Source organism: Elaeis guineensis, chromosome 6 (genome assembly GCF_000442705.2).
Source record: "Elaeis guineensis isolate ETL-2024a chromosome 6, EG11, whole genome shotgun sequence".
NCBI classification, from domain to species: Eukaryota; Viridiplantae; Streptophyta; class Magnoliopsida; order Arecales; family Arecaceae; genus Elaeis; species Elaeis guineensis.
In genome coordinates this window covers 4,761,266-4,773,310 of record NC_025998.2, presented here as the reverse complement: position 1 = coordinate 4,773,310, position 12,045 = coordinate 4,761,266, and the positions used below count along the sequence as shown (strand labels likewise).

General features: G+C 36.3%; 1 protein-coding gene across 1 annotated transcript; it reads right to left on the bottom strand.

Annotated features, from left to right (window-relative positions):
- Window positions 1-4,258: 4,258 nt before the first annotated feature.
- LOC105047552 (CMP-sialic acid transporter 1) lies at window positions 4,259-11,171 on the bottom strand. Its single transcript, XM_010926518.4, is given in 9 exon segments — window positions 4,259-4,894; window positions 5,001-5,078; window positions 5,920-6,029; window positions 6,032-6,105; window positions 6,930-7,099; window positions 9,195-9,273; window positions 9,445-9,656; window positions 9,834-9,917; window positions 11,049-11,171. Coding segments are annotated over 9 exon segments (1,002 nt in total). The 5' UTR covers window positions 11,100-11,171; the 3' UTR covers window positions 4,259-4,750.
- Between the last annotated feature and the right edge of the window lie 874 nt (window positions 11,172-12,045).

Genomic DNA, 12,045 nt, shown 5'->3' with positions numbered 1-12,045 from the left:
TTGGTGACCATATATTTCTCAAAGTGTCTCCTTCAAAAGAAATTTTAAGATTTGGCATTCGTGGCAAATTAAATCCTAGATACGTGGGTCCGTTTGAGGTTTTGGAAAGAATTGGTGAGGTGGCGTATAGACTTGTCTTACCACCTTCACTTGCAGGAGTACATAATATTTTTCATATTTCTATGTTAAAGAAATATTTATCAGATCTAAGTCACATCGTGGAACTTGAATCCTTGTAAGCTAGAAAAGATCTATCATATAAAGAATATCCGATATGGTTTGTGGACCGTAAAGAACAAGTGTTGAGGCATCGCAACATTCTTTATGTCAAGGTACAGTGGAGTCGATATTCGGAAAGAGAAGCTACTTGAAAACTAGAGGAAGAAATGAAGCAAAAATATCCCCAACTCTTCGAGACCATAGGTATAAAAAATTTCGAGGACGAAATTTTTTTTAGGGGTGAAGAATGTTATAACCCAAGCCTAAAGCCCACTAAACCCAAGCCCAATTTAAAAAAAAAAACTGGGAATGGAAGAAGACTTTCGAAGGGAGTCTTCTTCTTCGATGAATCCCGATCGGAGAAGGGTTCTAGGACTCTTGAAACTCTAGGATCCTCTATAAATAAGCCTCCCCTCTCCTTCTCCAGCCTCCACCAGTGGTTGTTGAGCTCCAATTCTTCTCTTTTTTCCTTGGAAGTCGCGGCACCCTCTTCTTGTGTTCGTTGAAAATCGAAGGTCGAAGAGACCACTGGAGTTCAGGTAAGGGTTCAATCTTCCTTTCTCTCCCTCTTTTCTTTCTCTCCATGGCTTTAGACCCCCCGCCGGCCATCGAGATCACCAGAAAACCCATGAAGCGTGAAACCCCTGTTTGACCGACCATTTTTCTCTCTTTTCCGACCACCGACACCGTCGATTGCGGCGTCTCATCCCCGAGATCAGACCTCCCATCTCTCTCTCTCTTCCCTTGAGTGCTTGGCTGCCGGCGATCGGCCAATGATCAGAAATCATGAAGAAAGGGGACGGATCCTCTGTTTTTCGAGAAATTAAAAAAAAAAAGAAGAAAAGCTTGCCGGCCGAACTCCATCGCCGACCGACTTCGCATGGTCGGCCGTCGTTGCCAGACCTCCGGCCAAGCCACCACCTCGTCGGAGCTTGAGCCACCGAGGGGGGGACCTCACGGTCTTCCCCTGTTTCGGCCCAAGAAGGCCGCGGGAAGAAGGAAAAGAAAAAGAAAAAGAAAAAGAAGAAGGAAAAGGGAAAAAAAAAGAAAAAGAAAATAAAAAAATAAAATTTTCTCTCTCTCCTTTCTCTCTTTTCTTTCTCTTCTCTCTACCTTCTCTCTTCATTTTCTCTCTCTAGATTCTCTTCCTATTTTCTTTCTCTGCTCTCTCTCTTAGATTTTTTTAGGATTTATAGATTTGAAAATAATAATAATAATAATAATAATAATAATAATTAAAAAAAAATTTGGATGCTGTCATCTAGTTGATCCGTGTGAGGATATTGAATTTTAAAATTTTTATTATTTTTATTTGATAAAATTTTGATCAAAAATATGATATTTGACGTACCAGGTCTGGAGAAGGATTTTCAAGATTTCTAGGATCCCTAATTTGAATTTTCTTTTGAGGTAAGTAGTGTTTTACTTTTATTAAATTTATCTGATAAATTTATAAATTTGAATTATATAAATTCATGGCATGCTTGTGATTGAAAATATTTGTTGAAATTAATTATGATTAAAAATAATTGTTGAAAATTATTTATGATTGAAAATATTTGTTGAAAATTATTATGATGATGTATGATCATAAAGAATGATATGATTGATTGACTCAAATATCACTTATTCATATTATTTTCAAAATAATATATGAATTAGAAGATGATATGAATTGACAACCTGACTATGTAAAGTATCCCGCCAATGGGAGCATGTACGTTGGCAATTGATTTGTTCTGAGGGTTTATGTCGCCAGAGAGACCAGCGACATGTCGCCAGAGTGACCAGCGACAAACTGCCAGAGAGACCAGCGGTTTCGAAGGACTTTGCTGCCAGATGATTCGCAGCCTACCGCAAGAAGATACGCGGTATTATAACCCTGCCACAAAGAAAATATGGTCATAGTTCATGGTTGATAAGAAGAACTTAAGAAATTTAATGAATTTAAGATGATAAGTATAATTTGAAATTATGATGAATTAAAATTTTATACATGATTGGTAGTGTGATGAATTAAATTATAAATTCATGAATTTACATATTGATTTTGTTATTATCAGTAAAATGATATGTACAGTATTATTGCCTGATTTATTCAGATAAAGGTATACACTGCTTACTGGGCTATTTAGCTCACGATGAGTTTATATTTTCTTTACAGATTCTAGAAAATTAGCGTGATACGAAATTCGGTTGGGAGAGCGATTAGAGATGGAGTTGGTTTATTTGATTTAAGATTTTTCTTAGAATTGATGCAAAATTTTCATTTTAAGTGTTGACTTTATCAGACAATTATTTTTTTTTTGGACACTGAGTTTTGATTTATTATTTAAACTAAGGTTTGATCATTAAGACTGAAATTTATTTAACTTTATGTGTATGATGTCATGATGAGAAGTCTTGCATGCTTATAAAAAAAAAATTTTATGAGTATACGGCGGTTGTCATGACCTTCGACTCACAATCTCGGATCGGAGACGTGATATCTTTCTAAAGAAGAGAAAGAATGGATGAAAACAGCTAAATGTTTGTCACACCTGACACGTAAATTGAAAAGCTTGGTTCAAACTATTGTCTTTCAATTTTTTAAAACTTAAATTCCCTTTCTAGTGTTGCCCGAAGTAGATGAGCTTGCGTGGGTGGTCTCTCCTTCTATTGGCTCTGGCTAAGATATTAACCTGCAAGTTTTTCAAAAATTTATTAATAATTGCATCGTATCTAAGTTCAAATTCTATTTTCACCAGATTCGATTACCCAAGCAAGTTATCCTAAACCTCTTATAGTGTGTGATAGGAAATTTTATTTATTTATTTTTTTTAGTACAAATGGACGGTCACACCGTTCTAATGCGAGCACAATCTAGAAAGTCAAAATATAAAATATCTTTCAGAGTTCGGATGCAAATGTCACCTTGACAGTTGACACTAGGTCCAATCTCCAGTATATTCGGCAACAAAGAAAGTAATTCAGTCTGCTAAATTATTAGCCTCTCGAAAAATATGCCGAACAGTCATCACGATAGAGTGACTAAGGAACTTCTAGATATCGCAGAGAAGCAGGTGAACATCCAGATGCTTCGTCTCTTCCTAAATCTAGTCGATAACTATAGCAAAATCATCCTCAATGAAGATCCTCAGTTTGCAACTTCTATCTCGCACAGATGATGCCCGTCCAAGTGGCACAAAGCTCTGCACCGAAGATGACCGACTCAAAAAATTATGAGCCCCCCACTGCCAACAGCCTAGCATCATGATTTCAGATGATATAACTCAAACCACTTCTACCATACCTGACACTGCTATCGAAGTTGACCTTGACAAATTTCGAAGGAAGAGGCTTCTAGAAAATGAACAGAACTCTCCGAGTTACTGCAGATACAGCAAAAAAATTCTAGGAACTCAAGATAATAAAGCTCGAACAAGCGATATTAAAGTAACAGTACTCCGCAGCTAAGCAACAGGTTCTCTCAAGCACTCATCACATACGCACAATTTTAGTATCCAGTACAAAGTTATTCCTAAACAGTCAAATCTGATAGACAATATACACTATCCTACTACTTTTGGACGAACCCTCAATCATGCTCCGATAGATTATGTCGAGGAACTTTACTTTTCATGTACATGAAAGTAGCATTACTTAAACTTTATATATAAAGACGCAACGGGATGAGAGTCAAGACGGACGAAAACCTAGCCAGAAAACTACTTTTAGACCCATATATGGGCTAAACGAAGGCACAAATTTCATTTGGGTTAGGATATGGATTTTTCAGAATTGGGCCAAATCTCAATAAATATAAAAGAATTGAATCCGCCCAGCCCTACAACGGACCCGACCATCTAAAAATATTAGCACCATCCGAAGCTAATTTGGCTCGGGAGCCAAATTTCAGATCAAGTTAGTGCGCTCAGCCTGAACCACTTACGGCGAGATAGGCATACGAGGATCTCTTTTTTGTCACGTAGCTTTCGCTCAAAGTTTTGAATAACAACGGGAACCAATTTATCTCCGGTCAAAACTCAAAGTTCACAAATAATGGAATGTTACAGCAATAATGGAGCTGCAACAGTGAACATATACAGTTCCAGCTTCTTCACAACAATCAGCTGTGTCATTCAACAGTAATAGGTTCCAAAGTTGAAGAAAAAAAATACAAGTATTTCCTAATTTGAAGATCAGCAGCATTGTCAATCTAGCAGTGCAGAGTCTAATACTGATATATCTACGAATCGCACCTGCTGCATTATTGGAGACATTATGCAAACCTGCGCATGTTGCGGTTTCAAGTTTTGCTTCCAATGTGGTCTCAAAGCAGCTTGTCTCTTATGCTAGTATTCATGTTTGCTGAATCCCTTCCCTTTTTTTTTTTTTTTGGTTGGAGGTCAGAAGCTTGCATAATCCTTTGGTTGCCACTAAAATCTTCATGTTTGTGGATTGTAAATATTGGGAAAACGCCATTCGGGATCAAGAGATACTGTTTCACTAAATTTTTGGTTCATCCAACAAGAGAACTAACAATAAGTAATCACGATTCTGTTGTGCGCTTGACAGCTACTTCACTCAAGCTGTTAGAGGCCGCCTTTGATGTTGTTGGCAGGTCTACAAGCATATTTGCAGGTGCAAAGTACATGTGTATCGACATAATGCAGATCACAATGCCCAAGAAAAGCTGAGAGAAATAAATAACATATGGGTCACTGAGTTGTATGAACAGCTGGTCTTAGAATGCATATGACAATATTGGGAACTGTCTCAACATCAAAGTAAGCTTATACCTGCACTGTAGGCTTGATATTAAAAAGATATATTGATAAAACCATTGTTAGAAGCATTGCCATTGATGTTGAATAGACCTGGAAATTTGAGGAGTTGACATGAAGAATGCAACATGAATTTAGCATATTATGAGACACAATGGCAAAAGTTATGTTTCATAACAAGGCATAACAACCAAAGCACAGATATGCCCACTTTCTTAAAGTAGCTCTATGTATGGTATTCCCAACACATTGCTTATCAGGCTCTTGTGAGCACAATCAAATCCCTTCGACAACTTTTAAGCTCAATTTTAGAAGGTCGTCAAATACAGACAGCGATGCAATCAAAACCAGATTTTCCACTTTAACAAATGCATGTGTATGAAAATATGTGCAAGCTAAAATAAAACATTATTGGAGTACAGGAATCCAACTATCTGTTTTGGTAATTGAAAAGCTCCAATTGTCCGTTTAGATTTATAGGTCAAAAATCTCACTGAAGTTCGTAAACTTGGTTAGCGACACCATACTGTCCTTCACCTTCTTTGTCCAATTAAATTCATGAGTATTCATCTCTCACTACAATCATTTCAGCAAATGAATTTGTGAATGAAATCTGCAGATTCCTAGGGCCATGACCTCTTGCAACATTTTCAAGCGCAGGTCATCTTAATTGTGTGGCAAGTTTCCCTCTCATAATCAATTATTTTTCAATTTTGACCCAAAACAACCAAAATTTACAAAAAGTTATTCCCAAAAAGAAAATTATATAATATAAGAGTGTCTTAATAATTTAACTGCATATAAGTATAGGAAACCGGAAAAAGGCATTTTTTGTTTTTGGTTAGTTTAAATCACAAAGATTGAGATGGTATAGGAGTAAGGCATACGGAAAGACATTGATGGCCAAGATAAACAAGATAAAAGGTAGCATTACCTTGACAATATTGTCCGCATATTTCATCAACCATGACACCAGCAATCCAGAAGATCCTAAATTTAATATAACCAACCATGTCGTAATTGTGTATCCATTAAAGAGGCGCGCCACAAAAGCCCCTTCTCAAATCCAACTCTAAAATCTTCCCAAAAAAGCCATGCCATGTTAAAGATTGCACCAAACCTGACGTAAATTAAACAAAGGATCAGCCGCCATGCACAAACAATGAGGATAAGTGCTTGAGAAGGAACTATGCCCAGATGTTTAATTTTGATATAGCTAGAGATGTGTGCCTTTCTCATGTCAGGGTTGGGATTAGAGATCTGTTTGTGATTTTTTTCTACTAATATTTTTGAGGAGTATTTTTGTATCTGGCTGTTTATTTTCTTGTAATAATCAGCTGCTAGAGGTCATCTAAAGGTGATCTTATGGAGTTTTAATGCATTTGAGCGGTCCCTTCTGTGTCTGTGTACAAACAAAGAGACATCTTGTACATCAATACACTTTCAGTTTAAGAAAAAGAACAACTACCAGTATGCCTTTCTTATCGCTCCTTTTTTCCTCCTTTCACTCGAAGAAGGAAAGATGGTGACATCAATTAAAAAACCATAATTAGGAATCACTGTGACAAGATTGAGATCGGAGTGGGTAAACCATAGTGGGTGTAATAGTTTAGAGTGGCAAAATGAGTTTGATAGTGAGGAGTTTTGGCTGACTCTAATACCTAAGAATAAAGGAAAGTCTTCACAGCATAGGCCTTCTGAAAGTCGGGGAAGGTATGATTTTAAAGTTTCCTATCTTAATTTGAGGTTGTGGTTTTGAACATTTAACATCATAGATTCAGATCACTTCTTTGGTTCTTTAAAGACCTGAATGAAGCTATCTGGTTCCAGTCAGATCCATGTCAACATTTGACACACTGTTTTAGTATAAAGGAAAACATTGCACAAATTTCAAAGCTCAAGTAATGAATGCCACAGTTTTGGATGGGCAGATAAGGTACCTACATGTATAATTGAACATTCTGCCAGTAAAGGCTGTCATTATTCTTCTTCATAAGATATTCTGTATAAACACCAGCAAGAGCTGAAAGACAGGCGGACAAGAGCCCCAGCATGTATCCCTCTATTGGTGCTGAGAAAAGGGAGTCACATGAAGACTCTCCACAACCCTTTACCTGCATCAGAACAAGAAAGTATTTCCTGTAAATAATTGAGGAAAGTTGTAACGTGCAAAAAATTTGACTTAATTCAGATGAATAACATTGTTCGAAATGCAACATCGACAATTCTTTGGACAAATTATATTTAAAAAAATTCATGATACATAACATCAATTGGAACACAATAATGTCCATCATGGTCTTCTCAACTAATATTTGACATGTGGCTGAAGAAATGGAAATGTTAAGCAGAGTGGATGTGCAACCATACACATGGAGAGAGAGAGAGAGAGAGAGAGAGAGAGAGAAGCTAGAAGAAAACAAGAATGCTCTAATTAATTCTGAGCTTGCATGCAGCTAGGGCAGCAACTGTGCAACCACATCAAGTTACTACCTTCGTGATGTGTGAATTGCTCCATCAACTTGCATTAGTTATCTTAAGGAAACATTGATAATAACTTGTTTGACATGGATATGTACATATGTAAATGTCCCTTCTATGCTACTTAAAATCAATTTCTAGAAGCCTGGTTTTGTGTTATTGGCAAATTTTTTGTGCAATTTCCTTTTAAGTTGAAAAGGACATATAGATTTACAATTTAATTGCAATGGACAGAGCAAGGTAAGAGGGCAAGGCATATAAAATAAGGACATTCCCTAAGGAGAGGCTGCAAACTTCCATCTATGCTAAAAACCGTTTAAAATACAACTCTGTTGATACCAAGATGACATTTAGGTTTCATTTAGCATCCTGAAACTGAAAGAACAAAATTGCAGCTTGGTCTAGAATGGAAAAATCAGACATTCTCTTCATGATCCATAGATACACAGACACAGACTAAAAAAAGAAAGTCTTGGTAAAACTTGAGGAAAAATTAAAGAAGGATATGAACAACAATGTGCTAGGTTAGTTCAGCTTAAGTTTGACACAAGCTTAGCATTAGCTTAGGTCAACATTGCAGGTGTCATTGGCGATCTCTATTTTGACCTCAGGAAAGGCCCATCAAAGACCATGTCTAAAAGTTTTCACTTAGATTGATATGTTTACATCCATCTTAGATAGTAATGAAGTTATTGATATAACCAAATAAAGAAAAAGATGAGCAAGCACTGGCAAACCAGCAAAGGCAATTGCTTGGTTGAGAAAGGTGGTGTCCTAGGTTGTGATTCTGCAGTAGATAGGTTAGCCAAAAATCTATCAGTAAAATGCAGAGATTTGGAGAGGGATGGGGGTGTGGAATGGGATATTCCAGAGCCAAATTTGAGTGTGTTACAGATGACTGATAACAAAGAAGCTGCATAGAAAAGGCTGTAGATTGGAGATTCACAGTTACCCATAAAGCAGAGGAATGTTAGTAAGCTTGGTTCTGTTTGTCAGCTCATTTGTTTTGCTCCATCTTTTTCATATTTCCATTAACCCAGTAAGCGTTGGTGAATGATGGATATAATGGCTGTCAGAAACCAATCCCCTTGCAGAACGAAAGGCCATCAGATGGAGCATAGACTAGTCCATTTGATCCAAATGAATCACAGTTAAAGCATAGTGGTCAGACATTCCAGAAGTTTTGAGAACAAAAGAAAATGAATTAAATAAATATCTGTTTTCCAGAATATAAACCAGAAAGCATGTTTAAATAATTGATATAAGATCATTCTGAAATTATGGACTAAATAAATAAGAAGGTCTACATTACTTAGCTTAGCATATAAAAATCATATACTGATATATAGAAGTTGTACATGCAGAATAGAGCACAATGCATTAACTGCCACGATCATCAACTACATGTAAAATTGCATGTACAAACCTAACATGTTTGGACTTTGAAATCTGAACATGCGAAACAAACCAAATCTGTTCTCCTACTTCTACAGGCCACCATGTGACAAGATAAAACATAATGAACATCCACAATGCCATAAGAAACTTTATATCTAAAATCACTAACAATTATCTGTTTGCTTGCAGTATTTCATGCTTAACAAATAAGCAACAAAACCACAGCCTGATAAACATTAGCCCCCAAAAGTAAGATAATGATGGTATGATGGAACTCAAGTTCCATTTCTGGAAAAAAAAAAAAAAGAGTTTCCATTGCATCAAGCGAACCTGGCTCGTAGTTGTTCCAAGAGCTAACAAAATAATGGCCATCCATTGCAGATTTGACAGCTTCCTCCTTAGGAACAACCTAATTGCATAGTAATCAACAACTCGGAAATTATATCAAGAACTAATATCCTAATAAACTAATTAGTATCCATACATGGTACAATACCAGATAACCAACACTAAAGGAATTCTTCGGTTGGAACCTAATTATTTGGTTCATCGAGACCCTTCAAAATCCCTAAAGTTGTACCTGAATAAGATCCCTGTTGTGACAATTTTCAGATTACCCATTATCTGATATGTTGATGGGTCCACAAAAGTTAAGGTAGCAAACTGCACATTGTTGTGGACTAGGTAAATGATTGAAGGGATTGGAAAGAGACGAACACTCTTCCATTCTGTAGTCATTCTTGGTGGAGATGTCTGGCCCTCTTTCCAAAGAAGGAAACCTGATACCAGAAGCTGAAGTTCAAAAGCAAGAAAATAATGTCAGCAACACCAGGTTACAATTAACTTTCAAACAAAACGAAACTGCTTCTGAGGTTCCAGTAAATCTTTACTTAAAATGCTGTGCTTTTAGTTCTTTCTAAAAATCAGGCTATGAACAGACAAGGAAGACTCCTGATATGAAAGAAATACCTTGAAGATTTCAGCAAGAAATGGGACAGTTGCGTAATCGTACTTATATTTGCCATTACTTTGTGAAAGTGTTGTCAAGATTCCCTGATTATAGGAAAGAAAAAGCAAGAGAGAACATACATTAGGTTAACATTTGTTTCCACTAAGTCTACACTGGCAATGTAAGACCAAAAAGAGAGATTATCCACCATCAGTTTCCATAATTTTTGCAATCTTTGAGGAATAAAATGAAACAATGTACTTCGAATAAATGTAACGTTTACATGTTCTAAGAGAAGTTCGGCTCATGATTCCTCTTGTACTTAATTCAATCAGAATTCCGGCACTCACAAGTACCTAAGGTAATTCTAGAGATTTAGCAAACAACCAATAAGCAAAGCTAGATACAAATCAATTAATCAGTTAAACTCTTATTTCTTGAGATGGCAAAGTATGAATCAGACAGGTGGTAAAACAGGGAAGCGTGCGTAACAAAAATAGCACATTTGAATCGTCTAACACCATAAGAACTAGAGCAGCTATAACGTTCAGCCTATGTCACAGAAGACAAAACAATATATAGAAAAGACAAAGGAAGGTTAGTTATTGAAAAATGAAAGGGATCGAACATGGCAAAATAGTTTCAAAACGAGGGATTCTGCGAGGCTCTGACCTTTCAGAATACGGCGAAATTGCTTTTTGACAAACGGCTACGATAGCTTATGATAAAAGTGTTAAGATGGATGTTTCAATCGATGGTGGTCAAAAATGAGAAGGAATTGGTAAAGATCATGTCTCACGAGTTGTTTGCAGTTATGTCGTCCGAGTCAAGGAATACGGAGATGGTATGTATGGATGATGGATTTATACTACTCGTATTAGAAACTTGGCAATCAAAAAATTAACTGGCATTTCTACGGTGAATAGAGGTCAGAACCAATCTATGCAAAGAAATCGAACGGTAACTACTCAAATCTCACCAATAAGTGCAAAATGGAAAGCGATTTTGGATTCTTGATAGCATATTACGTAAAAATAGTATCGATCGGTATGAAATCATATCCCAAAGTGCTTGTTACAGGAATACAGGAATCGAACCGGATCTGAAGAATTAGTTAACTTAGTTCCTCGATAGAAATAAAAGGAAATGCTTTCGACTAGAAGAAGAAGGCAAGAGATAAGGAGAGGAGAGATGGTAGAGAAATTATTAGGGTTTCTGTTTTCCTGGATTATTACCTGGGAGCTAGTGAGGAGAGTGAGAAGAGAAGCGACGAAGTACCACTGCATCCTCCCCTTTCGCTTCCCCTATGCCACAAGGGATCTTTAATTAACTACTACAAGCTTATATATATGTCCGAGATATAATGGGGTTTTCGACTATTTTTGGGTACCGTGCACCCAAGACATAAAACTAATAGGCGAATTATGTATGTAATTTATTTAATTATTATTTCATACAAAGTGATCACTTTTTTTTTTAATCATCAAATATACGATTAATAATATATACATGATAAAATAATAAAATCAAAGCACACTTAGCACATATAGCCATAATCAAAAATCACGCATTGTAAAGCTATCAAATATTTCAAATTTCTTCATTCATCCATCCACACAGATATCAAAGAACGCATAGTATATAGCTTATAATCGAGGATCACCTACTACAGCTCTCAAAATATCTGAATCCTTTCATTTATTCACTTGCATAAATTTCTAAATATTTTTAGTACATAGTCCATGTTCAAAGATTACCCATCCTATAGATCTCAGTGCATTCCAAATTTTTTCCTTCATTCACCTGCATCGGTCTCAAAGAACACTTGGGATATAATCCATAGTTAAAAGATCATTCACCATATAAATCTCAAAATAATCCAAATTTCTTCGTTCATTCATCGCACATCTCTTAGAGCATCTTTATGATATAATCCATAATTAAAGATCACTGATTGTACATATCTCAAAGCACTTCAAATTTCATTCGTTCATACGGTCAAAGAAAATTTGTAGAGGTATGAAAACTATGGGATTATTTTGGTCATTTGAAATGAGAGGCTTGCAACATTGGATAGGAGTCAGAGGATATTTTTGGAATGATTTGTAAATTTTTAAAAATTATGGGAGTGTCTCTGGAATACGTCAAAGTTGGAGGGATGCCATTAAATTTTTTTCTAAAAATTAAATGGTTTCTCAACCACACTCGTCTGGACTAGAGGGATTCGAAGCT